At 38.6% G+C, this 27,711-nt stretch overlaps 1 protein-coding gene across 3 annotated transcripts in view; it reads right to left on the bottom strand.

The window, feature by feature from the left end:
- PPEF1 (protein phosphatase with EF-hand domain 1) overlaps positions 1 to 27,711 on the bottom strand; it is a 158,955-nt gene that overhangs the window by 68,514 nt on the left and 62,730 nt on the right. For all 3 annotated transcript variants that reach the window (XM_059910715.1, XM_059910713.1, XM_059910714.1), the window contains 2 exons: positions 19,285 to 19,412; positions 4,057 to 4,117 (listed from right to left, as the gene is read on the bottom strand). In XM_059910715.1, the coding sequence (XP_059766698.1) occupies positions 4,057 to 4,117; positions 19,285 to 19,412 (189 nt within the window). The remainder of the gene's footprint in view (positions 1 to 4,056; positions 4,118 to 19,284; positions 19,413 to 27,711) is intronic.

Genomic DNA, 27,711 nt, shown 5'->3' with positions numbered 1-27,711 from the left:
CTACTTGGACATTTTCTTCGTAGGTGTGTTTTTTAATTATTCTCAACCACTAGGCACCAAAATTTCCTTTTTTAGTTTAATATCAAAAATTCAAAATTTATGAAATGTTAAAACTTTTAAAAGTCAAATCATAAAAAATCTAGAAAAACAGCCATGGTAATCCACATTTTAAATATTTCAGGGCCTTCTAAGTTTAAAAGCCAAGGATTCACAAAGAAAAAGATATTTAGACTTGAAAAGAAAGATATTTTAAATAATTAATGGATGAAAATTTCCTAAACCTGACAAAAATATCAACTTAGATATAACAGAAGCTCAGCAAACCCCACACAGGATAAATAAAAATGAAACCTCATCAAGGCATATTATGGTTAAACGCTATTTTCCAATGTCACTTAGGTTATTTTGTTTCTTCCCCACCTCCTTTGGGTGATGGTTATTCATTTGTAATACAATTAAGTTCATTTGTCACAGTGTGTATTCCACTTGGGAATCACATTCTCTCTCTCTTCCTGTTTTTAATTAATTATTATTTTTTTTTTAGGGATGTGAAACATTATCATGGTTCTAAGATTCAGAACTACAGAAAGGTATTCTCAGAGATGTGTCACTTGCCCCTCATCCCTCCTACCCAAACCCCATTCTCCCCATTCTTTCTGCCCTGCTCCCACCTGTCCCTCCATTTCCTGTAGGTAAATAATGCCATTAGTTTCTGATTTACCCTGTAGGTTTCTCCTGTATTTATTTTTGCACAAATGAGCACACACAGACACACACACATGCGCGCACGCTCATATCAGGCAAGGGTTTCTTAAGCAGGATACAGAAAGCACTAACCATAAAAGAAAAAAATTGTACTACATTAAAATCAAGAATGTCGGGCTTCCCTGGTGGCGCAGTGGTTGAGAATCTGCCTGCTAATGCAGGGGACACGGGTTCGAGCCCTGGTCTGGGAAGATCCCACATGCCGCGGAGGAACTAGGCCCGTGAGCCACAACTACTGAGCCTGCGCCTCTGGAGCCTGTGCTCTGCAACAAGAGAGGCCGCGATAGTGAGAGGCCCGCGCACCGCGATGAAGAGTGGCCCCCGCTGGCCGCAACTAGAGAAAGCCCTCACACAGAAACGAAGACCCAACACAGCCAAAAATAAAAATAAATTAATTAATTTAAAAAAAAAATCAAGAATGTCTACTCATCAAAAGACATCATTTAAAGATTAAAGACTAGGGGGATGGATAAAAGCCAAAGACTAGGAGCAGATATTTGCAATAAATTCATCTAACAAAGATTCACATTCTCATATTTAGAATACCTACAGAACTCTTACAAATTGGTAAGAAAAAGGCAGATACCCAATAGAAAAATGGGCAAAAGACCTGAACAGGCACTTTGCCATATGGGATGTCCACGTGACTGCTAAACATTCAAACAAGTGAGCAACTTCTCTGCTCACCAGGGGAATGCAAATTAAAGCAGAAATGTGATATTACTACATACCCACCAGAATGGCTAAAATGAAAAGGACTGATAATTTCAGGTGTTGACAAAGATACTGAACAACTGGAACTCTCATACACTGTTGGCAGTATAACTTGGTACAACAATTTTGTAAAACTGTTTATCAGTACCTAATAAAGCTGACCATATGTATGTCCTATAACTCCAAACTTCCTTTCCTGGGTTGTGGTACATCTTTATAATAATGGTCCCCAACGAATCACGTCTCCTTGTATTCATATCCCTTTACAAGATAATGCTGCTGCTACTGCTCCCTGCAAGAGATGGATCTTTCCTAACCCCTTTGAATCTGCACCTAGCCTTGTGACTTGCTTTGACCAATAGGATATGGCAGAACTGATTTTGTGTGAGTTCCAGAGCAGAGGCCTAAAGAGGCCTTGTGGCTTCTGCCTTTGCCCTCTTGGGATCTAGCTGCCATGTAAAGAAGTCCAGGATATCCTGTTGGACAGAGAGGCTGCATGAGGAGAACTGAGGTATCCAAGCTCATAGCCAACACCAAAGTCCCAAACATGTGAGAAAACCATTTGGACCTCCCTCTCCAGCCCAGCTAAGTTGAGTGAGACCAACTGACACCACATGCAACAAAGACAAGCCATCCCCACTGAGCCCTTCAAATGCCTGACCCACAGAATCGCAAGCAATAAAATGGTTGTTGTTTTAAAGCACTAAATTTTGGGGTGGTTTGTTATACAGCAATAGATAACTGAAAATGAGTATATAGCAAAAGAAAAGAATACATATGTTCACTAAAAAGGACAAGTACAAGAATGTGCATAGTAGTACCATTTAAATTACCAAAACTGAAAACAACTCAAATGTCCATAAACAATAGAATGGATAAATTTTGGTATATTCATAAAATTAAATATTATTCAGCAATAAGAATGACCAAATGGATGACTCTCACAAATATAAAGTTGAGTAAAAGAAGCAAAACTGTACGTTTTCATTTATACAGAGAAGTTCAAAAACAAGCAAAACTAATCTAGGAGGTAGAAGTCAGGAAAGTAGTGACGAGGGTGCAGGGATTGGGTAGTGAGTAGAGGAGAACAGGAGGGGGCTTTTGTGGCTATGATAATGTTTTATTTCTTGTTCTGGGTGCATGTTACAAGGCTGAGGTTACTCTGAGAAAATTTATTAAGTCATATACTTATCATTTGTGTACTTTCCTGTAATTTGTATACTTTTCTTCCAGAAAAGTTTACATAAGAAAGTTAAACCACTGTCCCCTTCTCTGATAAAATTTTTAAAATATTTTTAAATCACTTGCATAATTTTTGAAGCAGATTTTTAAAAATATAGAGCCTGAGTAAATATCTTTGGGCTGGAACCCAGCCATCTGTGGCTATGAATATCCATAAGTGATTCTGATGCAGAGCTCAGATTAAAATATTAGGTCATTAGCAGAAAGAGGGCTGTTTCATTTCATTATTATTATATTTCCTCTCAGAAATATTTTTGCCAAAGAACATGAAGCACAAACAACTGTCTTCAAATTGTAATTAGCTAAAAGAAAAAAAATGGCAAAATACCTACTTCCCACCCACTCCCCACTCCTCAGGTTTCGCTATTCCACCATTCAGAAACCTTCTACAGATCATTAAATGCTTTAGTTTCACACATATTTACTTAGCTCAGAGCATACCATTAAAACACCCTTCTTTCACCCCTTTGAAGGGTGCTCACTAGATTAAAAGATGCTTTAGATGCCATACACATTTTTAACTAGAACAAAAATGGTTGGCCCAAATTAAAGAAAAATGAGCTTCTAAGTCAAGTGCCTACCTTGAAGATAACAACAGGCAGATCTTAATTTGCAGAGAAATACATGACTTGTGAATAACTATAATTTTTTTTTTTTTTTGGCCATGCCGTGTGGCATGTGAGATCTTAGTTCCCTGACCAGGGACTGAACCCATGCCCCCTGCAGTGGAAGCACTGAGTCCTAACCACTGGACCGCCAGGGAAGTCCCTCAATAACTATAATTTTAAAATCATTTTGAATCACACCTATATTGTATATATCTGAAATGATTTACTTAGTCATTTCAGAATGACTAAATAAATGATAGATAAATAGAAAGCCTGACAGACAGCTAGCTAGCTATGGAGAAAACAGAGACATGATGGTGCCAACTGTGTTTAATCCTTCACCCAGATCTGTTTCATGAAATAGTCAAGATATTTTGATCTCTCACCACAAAAGTTCTGTAGATTAAAAATAAGATCCTCTTTACTAAGCTACTATTGTACATCAGTATGTTGTGGTTCAGAGAAGGTATTCAACATACTAATGTAAAATGAAATCTAATTCAGTTTTTTGAAAATGAAAAAATTAAATGGTCAATTTAGTTGACAGCAATCAAGGATGGAAAAAGCCAGTTAAACTGATTTCACCAGTTGCTTGGTGTCACACAGACAAGACAGATGGGCATCTTTTTAATTTCTTAGTGTTCTCCCATCTTCAGAGTTTACATTCCTTGATGAGACAATTCAATATTTAATGACTGCTTTTCAAAAGACGAAACTTTTTACTTACCTGAATCTTCCTCAAGTACACGTGTATAGTTTTCCAACATGAAGGAGAAGAAGTTGGATAGCTGGACAAAATAAAAATACATTGATCAATTAATGAATCCCAAACAGGTACTGTTGGTGTTCCATGCAAGTCCCCTTTACTCCTCTGAAGTTCTCATCTCCCAGCTGCCATAGATGCTAATGGGTATCGCTTCTACCTGCCCTCCTCCTCCCCAGGATTGCCCTTGGCAGATGGGCAGCACCTCCCCCAGAGTTGCTTAGGATATCAGATATCCCTCCCTCCTGGGGGGATGCCCATAGAAAATGACTAACTGAAGCAAGAGTATCACAGCCCAGACCCCCACCTCCCTTGCCACTGGGTGGGACAAACTGATGCATTTCACACTTCAGAGCTCCCAATGGGATCAGGCTGAGGTCAGACTTCTCCAGAAACCATATTTTTGCCTAGCTTCTTCCCTGTCCTATCTTGCTTTCCTCACTCTCTTATAGGTTTTCCCTGAGAATACTCTCTCAGGAAGTCACTTGTACCAGAAGTCCCTATCTCAGACTCTGCTTCTAGGAAACCCACTTAAGACAGCTGCTAGATTTTTTTCATTATGATCTCTTCTATTCCTTTCGGTGGTGAGAATAAGGGATATTCTTAATGCCAAAAATATTTGGTAAATGAAGGAAGGAAGGGAGGGAGGAAGGGAAAGATGGAAATCTACCAGCATTCCAACCATCACCTAGATACTGCCTCTATGCCCACCAATTACCTGCAAAGACCTGCATGTATACAGCACAAATAACTTCCAAGCCCTGTCTCCCATGAAGAGTGAACACTAAGGAACCTTATCAATCTGGGGGTAGATATGGCAGTTGAGGGAAGGAAGACCTTCCATACAAATATCAAAATGTATGATTTTAACGCTGTTGATGGATTTGTCAATTAAGAGTCAAGAGAAATCACAATGAGATACCACTTCACACACACTAGGATGACTATCATCAAAAAAGACAAATAATAACAAATGTTGGCAAAGATGTGGCAAAATTAAAGCCCTCATACACTGCTGGTGGGAATGCAAAATGGTACAGCTGCTTTGGAAAACAGTTTCGCAATTACTCAAAAAGTTAAACACAGACTTACTCGATGACCCAGCAATTCCACTCCTAGGTATATACCCAAGAGAACTGAACAAATATGTTCACAGAAAAACCTGCACACAGATATTCATAGTAGCATTATTCATAACAGCCAAAAAAGTGGAAGCAACCCAAATGAGTTATCCACTGAGGAAAGGATAAACAAAATGTGCTATATCTATACAACGGAATAATATTCAGCAGTAAAGAGGAATGAAGTATTGACACATGCTACAACATGGATGAACCTTGAAGACATTATGCTAAGTGAAAGAAGCCAGTCACAAAGAATCGCATATTGTGTGATTCCATTTATTTGAAATGGCCAGAAAAGTCAAATCGATAAAGACAAAAGCAGATTAGCAGTTGCCAGGGGCTGGGCAGAGGATGGGAATGGGGAGTGAGTGCTAATCAGTATAGAGGTGTTTTTTTTTTTTTTTCCTTTGGTTGGGGGGTGACGAAAATGTTCTAAAATATACTGTGGTGACGATTGCGCAACTTTGTGAATAAACTAAAGGCCATTGAATTTTCTAATTTTTTTTTTTTGAATTTTTGAATTTTATTTTATTTTTTTATACAGCAGGTTCTTATTAGTCATCAATTTTATACACATCAGTGTATACATGTCAATTCCAATCGCCCAATTCATCCCACCCCCCCCACCCCCCCACCCCCACGGCTTTCCCCCCTTGGTGTCCATATGTCTGTTCTCTACATCTGTGTCTCAACTTCTGCCCTGCAAACCGGCTCATCTGTACCATTTTTCTAGGTTCCACATACATGTGTTAATATACGATATTTGCTTTTCTCTTTCTGACTTACTTCACTCTGTATGACAGTCTCTAGATCCATCCACGTCAGAACAAATGACCCAGTTTCGTTCCTTTTTATGGCTGAGTAATATTCTGTTGTATATATGTACCACATCTTCTTTATCCATTTGTCTGTCGATGGGCATTTACGTTGCTTCCATGACCTGGCTATTGTAAATAGTGCTGCAGTGAACATTGGGGTGCATGTGTCTTTTTGAATTGTGGTTTTCTCTGGGTATATGCCCAGTAGTGGGATTGCTGGATCATACGGTAATTCTATTTTTAGTTTTTTAAGGAACTTCCATACTGTTCTCCATAGCAGCTATACCAGTTTACAATGCCACCAACAGTGCAAGAGGGTTCCCTTTTCTCCACACCCTCTCCAGCATTTGTTGTTTGTCGATTTTCTGATGATGCCCATTCTAACTGGTGTGAGGTGATACCTCATTGTAGTTTTGATTTGCATTTCTCTAATAATTAGTGATGTTGAGCAGCTTTTCATGTGCTTCCTGGCCGTCTGTATGTCTGCTTTGGAGAAATGTCTATTTAGGTCTTCTGCCCTTTTTGGGATTGGGTTGTTTGTTTCTTTAATTTTGAGCTGCATGAGCTGTTTATATATTTTTGAGATTAATCCTTTGTTCGTTGATTCATTTGCAAATATTTTCTCCCATTCTGAAGGCTGTCTTTTCGTCTTGTTTATGGTTTCCTTTGCTGTGCAAAAGCTTTGAAGTTTCATTAGGTCCCATTTCTTTATTTTTGTTTTTATTTCCATTACTCTAGGAGGTGGATCAAAAAAGATCTTGCTGTGATTTATGTCAAAGAGTGTTCTTCCTATGTTTTCCTCTAAGAGTTTTATAGTGTCCGGTCTTACATTTAGGTCTCGGATCCATTTTGAGTTTATTTTTGTGTATGGTGTTAGGGAGTGTTCTAATTTCATCCTTTTACATGTAGCTGTCCAGTTTTCCCAGCACCACTTATTGAAGAGACTGTCTTTTCTCCATTGTATATCCTTGCCTCCTTTGTCATAGATTAGTTGACCATAGGTGCGTGGGTTTACCTCTGGGCTTTCTATCTTGTTCCATTGATCTATGTTTCTGTTTTTGTGCTAGTACCATATTGTCTTGATTACTGTAGCTTTGTAGTATAGTCTGAAGCCAGGGAGTCTGATTCCTCCAGCTCCGTTTTTCTCCCTCAAGACGGCTTTGGCTATTCGGGGTCTCTGGTGTCTCCATATAAATTTTAAGATGATTTGTTCTAGTTCTGTAAAAAATGCCATTGGTAATTTGATAGGGATTGCATTGAATCTGTAGGTTGCTTTGGGTAGTATAGTCATTTTCAAAATATTGATTCTTCCAATCCAAGAACATGGTATATCTCTCCATCTGTTGGTATCATTTTTAATTTCTTTCATCAGTGTCTTACAGTTTTCTGCATACAGGTCTTTTGTCTCCCTTGGAAGGTTTATTCCTAGGTATTAAATTCTTTTTGTTGCAATGGTAAATGGGAGTGTTTCCTTAATTTCCCTTTCAGATTTTTCATCATTAGTGTATAAGAATGCAAGAGATTTCTGTGCATTAATTTTGTTTCCTGCAACTTTACCAAATTCATTGATTAGCTCTAGCAGTTTTCTGGTGGCATCTTTAGGATTCTCTATGTATAATATCATGTCATCTGCAGTGACAGTTTTACTTCTTCTTTTCCAATTTGTATTCCTTTTATTTCTTTTTCTTCTCGGATTGTCGTGGCTAGGACTTCCAAAACTATGTTGAATAATAGCGGTGAGAGTGGACATCCTTGTCTTGTTCCTGATCTTAGAGGAAATGCTTTCAGTTTTTCACCATTGAGAATGATGTTTGCTGTGGGTTTGTCATATATGGCCTTTATTATGTTGAGGTAGGTTCCCTCTATGCCCACTTTCTGGAGAGTTTTTATCATAAATGGGTGTTGAATTTTGTCAAAAGCTTTTTCTGCATTTATTGACATGATCATATGGGTTTTATTCTTCAATTTGTTAATATGGTGCATCACACTGATTGATTTGCATATACTGAAGAATCCTTACATCCCTGGGATAAATCCCACTTGATCATGGTGTATGATCCTTTTAATGTGTTGTTGGATTCTGTTTGCTAGTATTTTGTTGAGGATTTTTGCATCTATATTCATCACTGATATTGGTCTGTAATTTTCCTTTTTTGTAGTATCTTTTTCTGGTTTTGGTATCAGGGTGATGGTGGCCTCATACAATGAGTTTGGGAGTGTTCCTTCCTCTGCAGTTTTTTGGAAGAGTTTGAGAAGGATGGTGTTAGCTCTTCTCTAAATGTTTGATAGAATTCACCTGTGAAGCCATCTGGTCCTGGACTTTTGTTTGTTGGAAGATTTTTAATCACAGTTTCAATTTCATTACTTGTGATTGGTCTGTTCATATTTTCTATTTCTTCCTGGTTCAGTCTTGGAAGGTTATACCTTTCTAAGACTTTGTCCATTTCTGCCAGGTTGTCCATTTTATTGGCATAGAGTTGCTTGTAGTAGTCTCTTAGGATGCTTTGTATTTCTGCAGTGTCTGTTGTAACTTCTCCTTTTTCATTTCTAATTTTATTGATTTGAGTCCTCTCCCTCTTTTTCTTGATGAGTCTGGCTAATGGCTTATCAATTTTGTTTACCTTCTCAAAGAACCAGCTTTTAGTTTTATTGACCTTTGCTATTGTTTTCTTTGTTTCTATTTCATTTATTTCTGCTCTGATCTTTATGATATCTTTTCTTCTGCTAACTTTGGGTTTTGTTTGTTCTTCTTTCTCTAGTCCCTTTAGGTGTAAGGTTAGATTGTTTACTTGAGATTTTTCTTGTTTCTTGAGGTAGGCTTGTATAGCTATAAACGTCCCTCTTAGAACTGCTTTTGCTGCATCCCATAGGTTTTGGATTGTCATGTTTTCATTGTCATTTGTCTGTGGGTATTTTTTGATTTCCTCTTTGATTTCTTCAGTGATCTCTTGATTATTTAGTAATGTAGTGTTTAGTCTCCATGTGTTTGTGTTTTTTACGTTTTTCCCCTGTAATTCATTTCGAATCTCATAGCCTTGTGGTCAGAAAAGATGCCTGATATGATTTCAATTTTCTTAAATTTACTGAGGCTTGATTTGTGACCCAAGATGTGATCTATCCTGGAGAATGTTCCATGCACACTTGAGAAGAAAGTGTAATCTGCGGTTTTTGGATGGAATGTCCTATAAATATCAATTAAATCTATCTGGTCTATTGTATCATTTAAAGCTTCTGTTTTCTTATTTATTTCCATTTTGGATGATCTGTCCATTGGTGTAAGTGAGGTGTTAAAGTCTCCCACTATTATTGTGTTACTGTCAATTTCCTCTTTTACAGCTGTTAGCAGTTGTCTTATGTATTGAGGTGCTCCTATGTTGGGTGCATATATATTTATAATTGTTATATCTTCTTCTTGGATTGATCCCTTTGATCATTATGTAGTGTCCTTCCTTGTCTCTTGTAACATTCTTTATTTTAAAGTCTATTTTATGTGATATGAGTATTGCTACTCCAGCTTTCTTTTGATTTCCATTTGCATGGAATATCTTTTTCCATCCCCTCACTTTCAGTCTGAATGTGTCCCTAGGTCTGAAGTGGGTCTCTTGTAGACAGCATATATATGGGTCTTGTTTTTGTATCCATTCAGAAAGGCTCTGACTTTTGGTTGAATCATTTAATTCATTCACGTTTAAGGTAATTATGGATATGTATATTCCTATGACCATTTCCTTAATTGTTTTGGGTTTGTTTTGCAGGTCCTTTTCTTTTCTTGTGATTCGCACTTAGAGAAGTTCCTTTAGCATTTGTTGTAGAGCTGGTTTGGTGGTGCTGAATTCTCTTAGCTTTTGCTTGTCTGTAAAGCTTTTGATTTCTCCATCGAATCTGAATGAGATCCTTGCTGGGTAGAGTAATCTTGTTGTAGGTTCTTCCCTTTCATCACGTTAAGTATATCATGCCACTCCCTTCTGGCTTGTAGAGTTTCTGCTGAGGGATCAGCTGTTAACCTTATGGGAGTTCCCTTGTATGTTATTTGTCATTTTTCCCTTGCTGCTTTCAATCATTTTTCTTTGTCTTTAATTTTTGCCAATTTGATTACTATGTGTCTCGGTGTGTTTCTCCTTGGGTTTATCTTGTATGGGAGTCTCTGCACTTCCTGGACTTGGGTGGCTATTTCCTTTCCCATGTTAGGGAAGTTTTCCACTATAATCTCTTCAGATATTTTCTCGGGTCCTTTCTCTCTCTCTTCTCCTTCTGGGACCCCTATAATGCGAATGTTGTTGCATTTAATGTTGTCCCAGAGGTCTCTTAGGCTGTCTTCATTTCTTTTCATTCTTTTTTCTGTATTCTGTTCCGCAGCAATGAATTCCACCATTCTGTCTTCCAGGTCACTTATCCGTTCTTCTGCCTCAGTTATTCTGCTATTGATTCTTTCTAGTGTAGTTTTCATTTCAGTTATTGTGTTGTTCATCTCTGTTTGTTTGTTCTTTAATTCTTCTAGTTCTTTGTTAAACATTTCTTGCATCTTCTCGATCTTTGCCTCCATTCTTTTTCCGAGGTCTTGGATCATCTTCACTATCATTATTCTGAATTCTTTTTCTGGAAGGTTGCCTATCTCCGTTTCATTTAGTTGTTTTTCTGGGGTTTTATCTTGTTCCTTCATCTGGTACATAGCCCTCTGTCTTTCCATCTTGTCTATCTTTCTGTGGATGTGGTTTTTGTTTCACAGGCTGCAGGATTGTAGTTCTTCCTGCTTCTGCTGTCTGCCCTCTGGTGGATGGGGCTATCTAAGAGGCTTGTGTAAGTTTCCTGGTGGGAGGGACTGGTGGTGGGTAGAGCTGACTGTTGCTGTGGTGGGCAGAGCTCAGTAAAACTTTAATCTGCTTGACTGCTGATGGGTGGGGCTGGGTTCCCTCTCTGTTGGTTGTTTGGCCTGAGGCAGCCCAACACTGGAGCCTACCTGGGCTCTTTGGTGGGGTAATGACAGACTCTGGGAGGGCTCACGCCAAGGAGTACTTCCCAGAACTTCTGCTGCCAGTGTCCTTGTCCCCACGGTGAGCCACAGCCACCCCCCGCCTGTGCAGGAGACCTTCCAACACTAGCAGGTAGGTCTGGTTCAGTCTCCCCTGGGGTCACTGCTCCTTCCCCTGGGTCCCACTGCACACACTACTTTGTGTGTGCCCTCCAGGAGTGGAGTCTCTGTTTCCCCCAGTCCTGTCGAAGTCCTGCAATCAAATCCCACTAGGCTTCAAATTCTGATTCTCTACGAATTCCTCCTCCCGTTGCCGGACCCCCAGGTTGGGAAGCCTGATGTGGGGCTCAGAACCTTCACTCCAGTGGGTGGACTTCTGTGGTATAAGTGTTCTCCAGTCTGTGAGTCACCCACCCAGCAGTTATGGGATTAGATTTTGCTGTGATTGCACCCCTCCTACCGTCTCACTGTGGCTTCTCCTTTGTCTTTGGATGTGGGGTATCTTTTTTGGTGAGTTCCAGTGTCTTCCTGTCAATGATTGCCCAGCAGCTACTTGTGATTCTGGTGTTCTCACAAGAGGGAGTGAGAGCACGTCCTTCTACTCCGCCATCTTGGTTCAGGCTCGAATTTTCTACTTTAAGTGGGTGAATTGTATCCCAATAAATTTGTTATTAAAGAAGACTCAATATTTAAAGAATGTACTAATACTGGAATGTTTGTGTACAAAGCATATCAATTTGAGAGCTCACCCTCCCTTTATCTCCATCACTATATTCTACAGTACTTAAAAGGACAGTCAATGCTGTGAACTGCTAAAGGAATACCTGACTGAATCATAGTATATAACTTTTATAGCTACCATGAATAAATTCAGCAATTTCTTTAATTCTTTTTGAAATTTTAATTATTTTAAATATTTATTTATTATTTTTATTTTAATTATGTTTATTATGTGATAAATTTATAAATATATGATTGTTGAAAACTACAAATGATACAGAATGAAAATGAGAAGTCCCCTTCCACCAACTTCCACCCACCAACCATGCTTCTCCCCAGAAATAACCACAGTAAATACTTTCTGTATATCTTTTTCCAGACTTTTACGGTATGTTTCATTTTCTTTCACATATATGGGATAAAACTATTCATACTGCTTGCGAGAACACCAGAATCACAACTAGCTGCTGGACAATCATTGACAGGAAGACACTGGAACTCACCAAAAAAGATACCCCCAATTCCAAAGACAAAGGAGAAGCCACAGTGAGACGGTAGGAGGGGTGCAATCACAGCAAAATCTAATCCCTTAACTGCTGGGTGGGTGACTCACAGACTGGAGAACACTTATACCACAGAAGTCCACCCACTGGAGTGAAGGTTCTGAGCCCCACATCAGGCTTCCCAACCTGGGGGTCCGGCAACGGGAGGAGGAATTCGTAGACAATCAGACTTTGAAACCTAGAGGGAATGGATTGCAGGACTTCGACAGGATTGTGGGAAACAGAGACCCCACTCTTGGAGGGTGCACACAAAATAGTGTGCGCATTGGGACCCAGGGGAAGGAGCAGTGACCCCAGGGGAGACTGAACCAGACCTACCTGCTAGTGTTGGAAGGTCTCCTGCAGAGGAGGGGGGTGGCTCTGTTTCACCGTGGGGACAAGAACACTGGCAGCAGAAGTTCTGGGAAGTACTCCTTGGCGTGAGCCCTCCCAGAGTCTGTCATTAGCCCCACCAAAGAGCTCAGGTAGGCTCCAGTGTTGGGTTGCCTCAGGCAAAACAACCAACAGGGAGGGAACCCAGCCCCACCCATCAACAGGCAAGTGGGTTAATGTTTTACTGAGCTCTGACCACCACAGCCAACAGTCAGCTCTACCCACCACCAGAGCCTCCCATCAAGGCTCTTAGATAGCCTCAACCACCAGAGGGCAGACAGCAGAAGCAAGAAAAACTATAATACTGCAGCCTGTGGAACAAAAACCACATCCACAGAAAGATAGACAAGATGAAAAGGCAGAGGGCTATATACCAGATGAAGGAACAAGATAAAACCCCAGAAAAACAACTAAATGAAGTGGAGATAGGCAACCTTCCAGAAAAAGAATTCAGAATAATGATACTGAAGATGATCCAGGACCTCGGAAAAAGAATGGAGGCAAAGATCGAGAAGATGCAAGAAATGTTTAACAAAGACCTAGAAGAATTAAAGAACAAACAAACAGAGATGAACAATACAATAACTGAAATGAAAACTACACTAGAAGGAATCAATAGCAGAATAACTGAGGCAGAAGAACGGATAAGTGACCTGGAAGACAGAATGGTGGAATTCACTGCTGCGGAACAGAATACAGAAAAAAGAATGAAAAGAAATGAAGACAGCCTAAGAGACCTCTGGGACAACATTAAATGCAACAACATTCGCATTATAAGGGTCCCAGAAGGAGAAGAGAGAGAGAAAGGACCCGAGAAAATATCTGAAGAGATTATAGTGGAAAACTTCCCTAACATGGGAAAGGAAATAGCCACCCAAGTCCAGGAAGTGCAGAGACTCCCATACAGGATAAACCCAAGGAGAAACATGCTGAGACACATAGTAATCAAATTGGCAAAAATTAAAGAAAATTTATTGAAAGCAGCAAGGGAAAAATGACAAATAACATACAAGGGAACTCCCATAAACTTAACAGCTGATCCCTCAGCAGAAACTCTACAAGCCAGAAGGGAGTGGCATGATATACTTAACGTGATGAAAGGGAAGAACCTACAACCAAGATTACTCTACCCAGCAAGGATCTCATTCAGATTTGATGGAGAAATCAAAAGCTTCACAGACAAGCAAAAGCTAAGAGAATTCAGCACCACCAAACCAGCTCTACAACAGATGCTAAAGGAACTTCTCTAAGTGGGAAACACAAGAGAAGAAAAGGACCTACAAAAACAAACCCAAAACAATTAAGAAAATGGTCATAGGAACATACATATCGATAATTACCTTAAACGTGAATGGATTAAATGCTCCAACCAAAAGACACAGGCTTGCTGAATGGATACAAAAACAAGACCCATATGTATGCTGTCTACAAGAGACCCACTTCAGACCTAGGGACACATACAGACTGAAAGTGAGGGGATGGAAAAAGATATTCCATGCAAATGGAAATCAAAAGAAAGCTGGAGTAGCAATACTCATATCAGATAAAATAGACTTTAAAATAAAGAATGTTACAAGAGACAAGGAAGGACACTACATAATGATCAAGGGATCAATCCAAGAAGAAGATATAACAATTATAAATATATATGCACCCAACATAGGAGCACCTCAATACATAAGGCAACTGCTAACAGCTATAAAAGAGGAAATCGACAGTAACACAATAATAGTGGGGGACTTTAACACCTCACTTACACCAATGGACAGATCATCCAAAATGAAAATAAATAAGGAAACAGAAACTTTAAATGACACAATAGATCAGATAGATTTAATTGATATTTATAGGACATTCCATCCAAAAACAGCAGATTACACTTTCTTCTCAAGTGTGCATGGAACATTCTCCAGGATAGATCACATCTTGGGTCACAGAGCAAGCCTCAGTAAATTTAAGAAAATTGAAATCATATCAAGCATCTTTTCTGACCACAACACTATTAGATTAGAAATGAATTACAGGGAAAAAAACGTAAAAAACACAAACACATGGAGGCTAAACAATACATTACTAAATAACCAAGAGATCACTGAAGAAATCAAAGAGGAAATCAAAAAATACCTAGAGACAAATGACAATGAAAACACGACGATCCAAAACCTATGGGATGCAGCAAAAACAGTTCTAAGAGGGAAGTTTATAGCTATACAAGCCTACCTCAAGAAACAAGAAAAATCTCAAGTAAACAATCTAGCCTTACACCTAAAGGAACTAGAGAAAGAAGAACAAACAAAACCCAAAGTTAACAGAAGGAAAGAAATCATAAAGATCAGAGCGGAAATAAATGAAATAGAAACAAAGAAAACAATAGCAAAGGTCAATAAAACTAAAAGCTGGTTCTTTGAGAAGATAAACAAAATTGATAAGCCATTAGCCAGACTCATCAAGAAAAAGAGGGAGAGGGTTCAAATCAATAAAATTAGAAATGAAAAAGGAGAAGTTACAACAGACACCACAGAAATACAAAGCATCCTAAGAGACTACTACAAGCAACTCTATGCCAATAAAATGGACAACCTGGAAGAAATGGACAAATTCTTAGAAAGGTATAATCTTCCAAGACTGAACCAGGAAGAAACAGAAAATATGAACAGACCAATCACAAGTTATGAAATTGAAACTGTGATTAAAAATCTTCCAACAAACAAAAGTCCAGGACCAGATGGCTTCACAGGTGAATTCTAACAAACATTTAGAGAAGAGCTAACACCATCCTTCTCAAACTCTTCCAAAAAATTGCAGAGGAAGGAACACTCCCAAACTCATTGTATGAGGCCACCATCACCCTGATACCAAAACCAGACAAAGATACTACAAAAAAAGAAAATTACAGACCAATATCACTGATGAATGTAGATGCCAAAATCCTCAACAAAATACCAGCAAACAGAATCCAACAACACATTAAAAGGATCATACACCACAATCAAGTGGGATTTATCCCGGGGATGCAAGGATTCTTCAATATACGCAAATCAATCAATGTGATACACCATATTAACAAATTGAAGAATAAAAACAATATGATCATCTCAATAGATGCAGAAAAAGCTTTTGACGAAATTCAACACCCATTTATGATAAAAACGCTCCAGAAAGTGGGCATAGAGGGAACCTACCTCAACATAATAAAGGCCATATATGACAAACCCACAGCAAACATCATTCTCAATGGTGAAAAACTGGAAGCATTTCCTCTAAGATCAGGAATGAGACAAGGATGTCCACTCTCACCACTATTATTCAACATAATTTTGGAAGTCGTAGCCACAGCAATCAGAGAAGAAAAAGAAATAAAAGGAATACAAATTGGAAAAGAAGAAGTAAAACTGTCACTGTTTGCAGATGACATGATATTATACATAGAGAATCCTAAAGATGCCACCAGAAAACTACTAGAGCTAATCAATGAATTTGGTAAAGTTGCAGGATACAAAATTAATGCACAGAAATCTCTTGCATTCTTATACACTAATGATGAAAAATCTGAAAGAGAAATTATGGAAACACTCCCATTTACCACTGCAACAAAAAGAATAAAATACCTAGGAATAAACCTTCCAAGGGAGACAAAAGACCTATATGCAGAAAACTATAAGACACTGATGAAAGAAATTAACGATGATACCAACAGATGGAGAGATATACCATGTTCTTGGATTGGAAGAATCAATATTTTGAAAATGACTATACTACCCAAAGCAACCTACAGATTCAATGCAATTCCTATCAAATTACCAATGGCATTTTTTACAGAACTAGAACAAATCATCTTAAAATTTGTATGGAGACACCGGAGACCCCGAATAGCCAAAGCCGTCTTGAGGGAGAAAAACGGAGCTGGAGGAATCAGACTCCCTGGCTTCAGACTATACTACAAAGCTACAGTAATCAAGACAATATGGTACTAGCACAAAAACAGAAACATAGATCAATGGAACAAGATAGAAAGCCCAGAGGTAAACCCACGCACCTATGGTCAACTAATCTATGACAAAGGAGGCAAGGATATACAATGGAGAAAAGACAGTCTCTTCAATAAGTGGTGCTGGGAAAACTGGACAGCTACATGTAAAAGGATGAAATTAGAACACTCCCTAACACCATACACAAAAATAAACTCAAAATGGATCCGAGACCTAAATGTAAGACCGGACACTATAAAACTCTTAGAGGAAAACATAGGAAGAACACTCTTTGACATAAATCACAGCAAGATCTTTTTTGATCCACCTCCTAGAGTAATGGAAATAAAAACAAAAATAAAGAAATGGGACCTAATGAAACTTCAAAGCTTTTGCACAGCAAAGGAAACCATAAACAAGACGAAAAGACAACCCTCAGAATGGGAGAAAATATTTGCAAACGAATCAACGGACAAAGGATTAATCTCCAAAATATATAAACAGCTCATGCAGCTCAATATTAAAGAAACAAACAACCCAATCCAAAAATGGGCAGAAGACCTAAATAGACATTTCTCCAAAGAAGACATACAGATGGCCAAGAAGCACATGAAAAGCTGCTCAACATCACTAATTATTAGAGAAATGCAAATCAAAACTACAATGAGGTATCACCTCACACCAGTTAGAATGGGCAGCATCAGAAAATCGACAAACAAGAAATGCTGGAGAGGGTGTGGAGAAAAGGGAACCCTCTTGCACTGTTGGTGGGAATGTAAATTGATACAGCCACTATGGAGAACAGTATGGAGGTTCCTTAAAAAACTAAATATAGATTTACCATATGATCCAGCAATCCCACTACTGGGCGTATACCCAGAGAAGACCATAATTAAAAAAGACACATTCACCCCAATGTTCATTGCAGCACTATTTACAATAGCCAGGTCATGGAAGCAACGTAAATGCCCATCGACAGACAAATGGATAAAGAAGTTGTGGTATATATATACAATGGAATATTACTCAGCCATAAAAAGCAACGAAATTGAGTCATTTGTTGAGACGTGGATGGATCTAGAGACTGTCCTACAGAGTGAAGTAAGTCAGAAAGAGAAAAACAAATATCGTATATTAACACATGTATGTGGAACCTAGAAAAATGGTACAGATGAGCCGGTTTGCAGGGCAGAAGTTGAGACACAGATGTAGAGAACAGACATATGGACACCAAGGGGGGAAAACTGCGGTGGGGTGGGGATGGTGGTGTGCTGACTTGGGTGATTGGGATTGACATGTATACACTGATGTGTATAAAACTGAGACTAATAAGAAGCTGCAGTATAAAAAAACAAAGAAAACAACTAATACTAAACTTTCATTGGGTTATTTATGTGGAAATATGTTAATATAAATGTTTCAGACATTACATGAAATTTCTAAAAATCTTATATGTTCTGGTACAATGTTATAAGTCATAATTCTAGTTATTACTTTAAAATGTATATCTCAGAAATTACTAAATTTCCTTGTCAATTGCATTATTATGAACTTTCATCAAATCTTTAACCATGGTCATTTTTAAGTCTTTTGTCATTTACAGACAGTTCTGGGTGTACTCTGATGCTTTTGCAAATATGTTCCTATAAAAGGGTTTCATCTTCAAGGAATTCATGGAAAAGACTCTGACACGTACAGGTTTCTGGTAACTGACTATACTGCTGAACTGAATGAATAAGCATTTTCAGAACTCTAATGAAAAACTGATGAACTCATAAAAGTGCTAACAAAAGATCAAGATGAAAAAAAAATTAATTACATGGGACTCAGTGAACTGATGAGGATGATTATAATTTTTGTGACTTTCTGTTTGAATTAAAAAAAGAAAATCCCACAAGGACTCAGAGGCAAAGAATATACAAATCAATTTTCACTGCAAAGTAAAGGAGCTGTTACAGTGGAGGATTACTGGACTGAATGTCAATATTATGACATAGTATGAGTGTGTTTCGTGTTTGGTAATTGCAATCATTGTTGCTTTTGTTGTGGTCATCCAAAAGAAATAAAAAATAAAAATTAAAAAAAATTTAAAAAAACAAAACTCTTCATATTGTTCCACAAGTTGAATTTTTCATTAACAAATATGTTGTACTAGATCTTTCCAAGATCTTTTTATTGTTAAAAGTACTTTTTTTCTATTAATAAGCATTAAAGCTGGATTTACATACCGCTTTTGCAAGCTTGACAAAGTCCTTCCTCACCCATCTATATTTTCTTCTAGAATTTTCATATGTTTGCTCCCTGCTCCCAGGAAATTCTTCCATTTATTTAACTCCTTAAAGTAATTTTTTTACTTCATAAAGTAACAACTTTACTATTAGGGCACATACCAAAAAAACAGAATAAGACCATTTTTTATTAGTTAACTAGACATCTGGCAGCCCTCTTAAAAAGATGAACTTCAGAACTGAAAAACACCATCCTCTTCCCAAATCATACTCTCTCAGTAGCTAGTTCCAAAACAATGTCACTATATCTTCTATAAAAGTCTTTCACCAAGATTCCTCAGCTTAAAATGCACTCAAACTTTCATTCTTTCAATAAAAGGGGTAAAGGGAAGCATTTTACCAAAATAAGAGACAAGCTTGCAAAACAGACCTGCACTTGGCCTTGTTCATCAGCGTATTCGATGGACTGGAAGACGGTGAGGGCATAGCGTTGTCTGGCCTTCAGCTGAGCCCTACGACCTCGGTACCAGTTCTGGATGACCAATGCGGCTTTTAGCGCTGCAGACCCACAGGATACGAAAGGGAAAGAAAAACAGTTACTATGGAGCTATGGGGGGAAGGTAAGTGCTTCAGAAAAAATCAGTCCACCTGGATTCCTAGGTTCTAAGAACATAAAAACTACAGACAACGAGATGTTCCTTTATGTTTTTGTACAATGTCCTCAAGTCTCAAATGCTCAGGAATAATGATGACCCAGCCATCAAAAGTAGCACTTTTGGAGCCTGAATTTGAATCCCAACTCTGCTGACTACTGTCTATGTGATTTTGGGAAAGTTATTAGAACTCTCAAAGCTTCAGTTTCCTCGTCTGGCACTATTTGAAGTCTATGTACGCCCTATGAAGTAGCAATTCCATTCTTCATTATATACCCCGAAGCAATTCTCACACAGCCCATAAAGGAGACATACGGGGATACAATGCTTCTTTGCTGGCGGCCGTAGGGAGTTTGACACCAACGCAACCTGGCTGTCCACTGCTAGGAAGGAGAAGATGTGACTGTGGTGGGTGTACACCATGGAGTATTATGCCACAACTGGAAGCGATATATAGCAACGTGGATGGGTCTTCAAAATATAGTGCTTCAGTTAGAACAGTTATCAAAAAGTTAGAGACAGAATGGAATACAATAAAATGATACCATTTTATATAAATTTAAGATACACGCACACGAAACCACAATATACGTTTCATAAGAATATACGGAAAGGAAAAGATACTAAAAATAAGAAATTGGTTATTTGTGGGGGGTGGGTGAATGAATGAGCATAGAGTATATGGTTAAAAGGAAATAAGCTAATGAAATAACTACCATAAGAAAGGGCCTTGCGCAGACCAATGATGACAATGTACAACATACTGAGAAGTATGATTCACTCCACCTTCTCCACCTGTGATTCAACTGATAAAAGATGAATAAATGAACACACCTCCCTCCTTCACAGAGTTACTATGAGGATGAAATGAGATACTACAGGTGAAGAGTTTAGTCCAGTGCCCAGTGTAAAGCATTTACTAAATAAATGGCAACTATAGTGACAAGTATTGTCTTGTTTGTGGATTATTCAGGCACACTGACTCTCTTCTGGGGCTGGGAGCCTTTGAACCATCCTGTAGCTTCATAGTTTTGAAGAAAGAAATCAGGTGAGAGAGAATGAGATTTAAAATATAGTCTCTTATGCCTTTCTCAACTTTTAGAGTGACGAGTAACCAACACCAGCTGGCTCCTTTCATTCATGCCATAATTTTTCCCAGTTAGCACATAAGAATTAAGAGTTAACTCTAACAAGAACAATTTGAGTTCTGAAGCAGCAATCCAGCCTCTCGGCTTAGTACTGCTGTGGTATAACGAGTATACACTATTCATCTGAGGGTTTGTGTTTATGAGCTTCTCCAAGGCTGTTGGGTTCCAGAGACTCTTGTTTCATTATTCAGCTCTCAGAAAACCCCAGGAAATAGGCATAAGGTCAAGTACCGTTATCTTTATAGGGAAAAACCACAGGGAGAAGAAATCAAGTGATGTTCAATATCATAAAGTGAATAATTGGTAGTACCATGTCTGAAATCTCAAGTGTTCTTACCATATCATCATGCAGAGCCCAGGTTCACCTGAAAGGTCTGTTCTGTGGGACAGTCACTGTCATGACCAACCAATGCTCAGCTCAGGGGCTCTGTTCACCAAGCACAATGGAACTGTTCCAGGGCTATTTACTGAACACTTACTGAGGGCCAGGCAATGGACTCATCTCTGCAGTCAGTCCTCGCCATACTGTGAAGCTGGGAGAGACTAACTTACTTAAGGGCACTTAGCCAGTAAGTTGAAATGGACAGCAAGGAATTGCACCCACCTCTCAACCTCTTAACCTCCATAGAGCTATTGATCTTTTTCTGTGCCTCACTTTCTTTGTCCGCACAATGACGTAGTGGAATAAATGATCACTAAAGTCTCTTCTATTTAGTATTAGCAACACCAAAAAAAATCAAGCTTAATGTTATTTCTATAATTAACAGTAGAACAAAGTAGCTACCATACGTTAATGGTCTACTACAAGACATTTAGTCCCCACAAGTATTATCATCTCCATGTTACACATAAGGAAACTTCAGGTTCAGAGAGGTTAGCAACTTCTAGTACCCTCAAAGACTTCCTAATTACACATAATATTTCATTAAAAAATTCACAAACTAGTGTGAACAAACAGGTTACCACCTCAGAACCCAAGAGCCAGGAGCAGAAGAGCCATGCCAACCAGGACGCACAGGGATCACTTCCTTAGAGTCCACAGTCTTGGCTCAAACGTTGCCTTCTCCGTGAGGCCTTTCCCGAACACCCCTTGTAAAATGGCACCCATCTCCCATTGCCTATCTCCTTCTTTCCCTCCACAGCACTTATCACCATCTGATATAGCATATATTTTACTCATTTGTTACTGTCTGTCTCCTTTCACTAGAATGTTATCTCCATAAAGGCTGGGATTTTGGTCCATTGGGTTAGCTGCTGTGTACCCTGAGTCTGGAACAGTCCCTGGAACATAGTAGATGCTTGATAAATATTTGTTGAATGAATGAATGAATGAATGAAATTACTGTTTAGTTAAAATTTCCTGTCTTGCGTTTCTCTTCATGCTAATTGGTGAATCCTATGTTTTGTTTTGTTTTGTTTTTTAAATAGGAGTTTATTTGACAGTCCTTTAAATAAGAAGTTTTATATTTAGAACGGTAAGGCATTTAAAGACTCTGCTTTTGAAATTCTGCTATCAGAGGCCTCCTGAGGAGGCAACAGGATGAGTGAATATTTAATGTAACTTTAAGGGGTCTGATATCCAAGCAGGAAGAGAGACACAAGTGTGATAGAACTGATTAAAATGAATTCAAATGAACTGGAAAGAGAATGAACCACCTAGTGGCAAAAGGCTTTAAACAAGGAGGAAAAGCATCTATTACCTCAGCTGTTCAAAGCACGATGAGAATAGGGTATGGCTCAACTCTGGGACCACAGTTTTCACTGTTACTTTTGTTTACAGATATCTGCCATCCGCTAGAGTATGTGTCTGTCCCAGCGAGACTTTCAACTTCACTGGAAAAACAGCTCAAAGCACATGCCCAGCAGCCATGAGATGGTCACAAAGCCTGCTTCTTGAGCAGCAAGGCAGGGACCCTATGAGGCTCGTTCCTCCAGAAACTCTGACATCCCTGCAGAGCAAGGGCACAACATAGGATCCTTGTCCTTGGAAAGTATTTTTCTTAAACAAGAGGGAAACGAGAGGAAAGCATGAGGTCCAGCCTCCAAAACAATGACAGATATTTTAAACAAAACTATCACTTTCCCAAATGACAAAAGAGATCATAGTTTTATCATTCTTGGAAACATATGGCCTTCCAGTCAGAGAAGGGCAAGAAATAGAGGTCATTACTTTGACTTTTTATTTACCCACATACTCGCCCACCCACCAACCCATCCACATGGGATAATAAAAATAAGTTCCGAATTTGTAATCTGGAGATTTCCGTTTTGGTCCTAACTCAACCAGGTGCCAACTGTGTAACCTCAGGCAAATCGCTTAACCTCTCTGGTCCTCGGTTTCTCATGTGAACAATGATAACTTGGGATTATGTGACCTCTAAGATTCTTTCCAATTATAAAATACTCTAATTCGTCCCTCTATTTTTTTAATGCCCCAGCTGCAGCCTACCTAGCCTATAGCAAAGCTGAAAATAACCATTAAAGGACAAAATAGGATGTGTAAATATGAACACTCAAATCAGAAGCTTCTGGATACAAAAGACAAATTGTAAAGGCTACTCAAAAAAAAAAAAAAATCTGAATTATACTTGTAGAAAAAATCCAAGTCAATTCACTAATATCCTTGGCTTTCCCATCAAGGAACCGTAGCCAAAGTTTGCTAGCAATTGGTCTAGGAACAAACATTTCACCTATTACTTCTCCTTTAAATGGCCTAAAACATGATTACTGTGTATATTCTGTTAACTGGTAGAAGTGATAGCCAATAGAAGATGGGGAGAAACGGATGGGTAAGAAAGTGAAGACAAGAGGGGGTGGGAATACAGAGACACATGGGAAGGGTCTAAAGTCCAGAGGTTTCAATGAAAATTGAGAGATCAGAGAATGGGATAATGATCATAAAGATGGCAGAGGTGGAGCTGATCCAGGTGGCCACAGGGGCCAGGAAATGGGAATGAGCAGCTGAATGATTGTTCTAAAACAATCATTATCGTGAAAATACAAATTTCTAAAAATTACTATTGTATAAGAAATTTAGCTATGTAAAAGATTTACTATCATTTTAAATCATTGAAATATTTTCTTGTAGGAAGTATGTTCTATTCAACAATTCAATAACGACCTTTAATCCTCACTCAGAAAAATAAATTAAATATCTTGACTACAATTCTGTTTTATGTCTCCCTTGTTATTAATTACTAATCTGAGTTATACTGCTACATTTATTCATCCAAGATCAAATATAATGAGCATTAAATTTTTGTCTTTTGTAGCTGCTAAAAAGATAATGCAGTATAAAGCCATAATCATATAGAAAAGTGTTCTGATTATGGGAAATACAGGCATACCTTGGAGATATTTCAGGTTAGGTTTCAGACCACCACAACAAAATGAATAATGCAATAAAGAGTCACATGAACTTTTTGGTTTCCCAGTGCATATAAAAGCTATGTTTATACTATATTGTAGCCTACTAAGTGTACAATAGCGTTATGTCTAAAAAAAGTACATACCTTAATTAAAAAATACTTCATTGCTAAAAAAATGTCAAAACAATTACAATAGTAACATCAAGGATCGCTGATCACAGATCATCATAACAGATCTAATAAAATGAAAAAGTTGAAAATACTGTGAGAATTACCAAAATGTGACACAGAGACACAAAGTGAGCAAATGCTGTTGGAAAAACGGTGCCAACAGGGTTGCCACAAACCTTCAATTTGTAAAAAGTACAATATCTGTGAAGCACAATAAAGCAAAGTGCAATAAAACAAGGCATACCTAAAACTGGCAATTGGGGCTGAGGTACTGCTCTTTCTTACACTGAATTGATATGTGTCTGTCTGTAACAGGATTTTCTAATAATTAACAGGATCCAACTATAAGGCTGGCTTCTTTGTGAATTATCTAGTCAAGGCTGGAATCTGGTAAAAAAAAATAAAGAGGTGGGGCTTCATACCCTTTCAGCAGTACTTTCTACCTTCTAAAGGCTCATGATTCTAGAGTGGATATCTAAATAGTCCATGTCAGAGTCTCATAATACTTGACATTTCTAAAGCAGAGGTGGATTAATCACACAGCAAATAGAGAAAAAGATAAAGATGAATTTGAATGGTATAAAGAACAAAAAGGATGTTTGGCTTTTTGTTTGCCTGTTTCATGTAGGCAATAAATGTGTCTGTAGTATCAATCCTATATAAACCTCAAGGCCAACACATTATCATATTAAAAAGTGAGTAATTAACTAAAAATTGTTATTGAGAGGGATCATAATTTCAGATGAAGAAAGCAGTCTCCTTTTACAAAGAAAAGTACTTGTTTAAAATGATTCCCAATTGATGCCAACAAACTAGGGATTATAGTATATGGCGTGGGCTGAAAATAAAGATATGGCAGTTTTGGCATACTGATGATAATTAAAGCCATGGGAGTAAAGTCACCCAAGGAGAGCATCAGAGTGACAAAATAAGAGGGCCAAGAGGAACCCAGAGGAACCCCAATATTTAAAAGTTGGGAGAAAATGGAGCCCTCATAAACAGTTAAAACAGAGACATAAAAGGAAACCAGGAGAAGATGCTGTCACTGAAGCTAAGGGCCATGAGTATTTTAAGACGGGAGTGTACAGGAGTGCCAGGTGCTGCCAGGAAGTCAAGCAAAGTAAGTACTGAAAATGCTCCATGGGATTTCAAGGTCATTCAAGAACTTGTCTAAATCATATTCCACAGGATGGGATAAATGAGAAGGTAGGAGACAGCAGTGTGAATGCACCCTTCAGGAGCAAGCTCTCCGAAAGGGAGGAGAAAGAGCAGGGTGACTGGAGGGGACAAGAGGGCTAGGGAGAGCTCTTCTTCCAAAGGGAAGGAAAACACAGTTACAAAGGGCAAATCTGCACAACTGGGAAATTCTGAATATGAACTATATGTTAGAGAATATTACTCTATTAATTTTAATTTTTTCAGTGTAATATAGTATTGTAGTTATGGAAGAGAATATCCCTCTTTTTAGGACATTAATGCTAAAGTATACAGAGGTTAATATCTGATGTCTGCAACTTACCAATACTTTCAAATAGAGAGGGAAATGGAGCTGGAGAGAAAGAAGGAAGAGAGAGCGAGAGAGAGGGAGAGAGAGAATGGTAAAGTTAACAACGTGAATCTAGGTGAAGTGCATGGGGTATTCATTGTATTATTCTTTCATCTTCTCTGAAGGTTTGCAATTTTTTAAAATAAGATGTTGGGGGAAAAACAAAGCAGAATGGTCAAACCCCTTACTCAAAAAAAAAAAAAGGTAAAAAGAGGAAAGGCACTAGAAGCTGTTAAGATGTTAATGAAGTATGAGCTAAGGGAGTGAGCGGGGAGGCAGAAGGGAAGAGCAGTGCCCCTCACTCCTACACATGCGCCTGCAGCTACGGAGCACAGTCATAGTCCTTTGAGGGACAAGAACTTTAAAGAACATCTTATCTGATGTCCCATTTCACTGAAGAGGAAAATGAAGGAGGTCCCAGCTCACAGGGATTTCTGCTAGACTACACAGTGCCAGTAAAGACCGTTTGATGGCAATTATAGCCAAGAATCCTCCAACAACAATAACAAGAAGGATGGCAAGGGCTCCCCTAAATTTTCTTTCAGAAAATTCTTTAGAGAACAACAAAGATAAAGGAAATGGTGGTGTTCATAGTTTTTCCATGAAAGTCCCAAATTTAAATATGCAGCACTGTAAAGGAGTTAACACTAGGAAAGAGGAGGCTGGGGGGACACAGGGCCGGGGGTGAAGGGAGGGGATCCCTCGGGCAGTTATGAATGGTTTGATTATTAGATTTTTTAAACAGCTAGGTTAACTAGATTTTATTCCAAGAGTTAAAGAAATATTTTGTTTTGTTAAAAAAGAGACAACAGGCCCAAAATGGAGTCACTTGTGCTAAGCTCCATGTCAGTAAACCGAGACTTAATACATAACCTAACTGTATTTTCCAGCCTCTCCTAGGAATGTAATCTTAACCAGTCTAGAATTTCCTGGCCAGCACTAGTGAGGTAATCAACCTGACAGACCCTTGTCTTCCCCCAAAGGAAGGTGAACTTGCCTGAAATATTCCTTTCTTTCTGTTTATGACTTCCCTATCTTACCCCTTTCTGCCTTTAAAAACCTCTCCTTTTCTGCAGCTTTTTGAATCTCCTTTCTGTTTTCTAGATGGGATGCTGCCCCATTCATGAATCACTGAATAAAGCCAATTAGATCTTCAAATTTACTCCGTTGAATTTTGTTTTTTTAACAGATTTGGTGGCGGCACCGGCAGGACTGAAGGAGACTTCTGATGGCTTCAGCTACAATGAGAAACAAAGGTGTGGTACCCGTGAACACTTCTGATTTCTCTGTCTTTCTCACCATTTCTGAGGGCTGTGGGTAATTTCCTCTCAATTCTGAGTTCTGCTCTCTTTGCAGGAAGCTCCTGATCTAACTGGCTTTCCAGTACATATTACCCCTTTTTGGAAACCCAGTGCAGTCCACAGTCTTCATTTTGGGGGTCTGCTGGTTCACTCCTTTCCCCAGTTCCAAGTTAGGAATTGCTGGTGGTGCACACAGCGCCTTCTCCTGGCCAGTCCACAGTAACATCTCTTGGTTACTGCTGGTGTGTTGAAGTACATGTTTGTCTTGTTTTGTGTAGATAAAGGCTACTGCTAATGGGAATCTTGGAAGCCAAAAAACAGCTGCAAAAATTGACGGACACGAGTCTAGCACTTTGAAAGCTGTTAGAGTGCTTGCCACCTAACTCTAAAAGACTCCCGTGTTAGGATAAGGTGGCCACTGAATGGGTCAGATTGACACTACGTTGCCCACCAACCTCAAGAAAATTTCTGTGCAATAAGGTACACTGTAAAACACCACACAATCTCCAACCCAGCAGCATATCCGTCTTAGCTATTAGTTTGGCTCTGAGAGACCCAAAGGTTTAGCTAAAAATAAATTAATAATAATAATAATAACTGGGATCCTTAAGTTCTAAGGAGTTAAGTGTGCCACACTCTGACACATATGCTTATTTTATGTCTAAAAACT

The sequence above is a fragment of the Balaenoptera ricei genome, chromosome X, assembly GCF_028023285.1.
Source record: "Balaenoptera ricei isolate mBalRic1 chromosome X, mBalRic1.hap2, whole genome shotgun sequence".
NCBI classification, from domain to species: domain Eukaryota; kingdom Metazoa; phylum Chordata; class Mammalia; order Artiodactyla; family Balaenopteridae; genus Balaenoptera; species Balaenoptera ricei.
The sequence above is the reverse complement of the archived record's forward strand: the minus strand, read 5'-3'. Positions and strand labels throughout refer to the sequence as shown.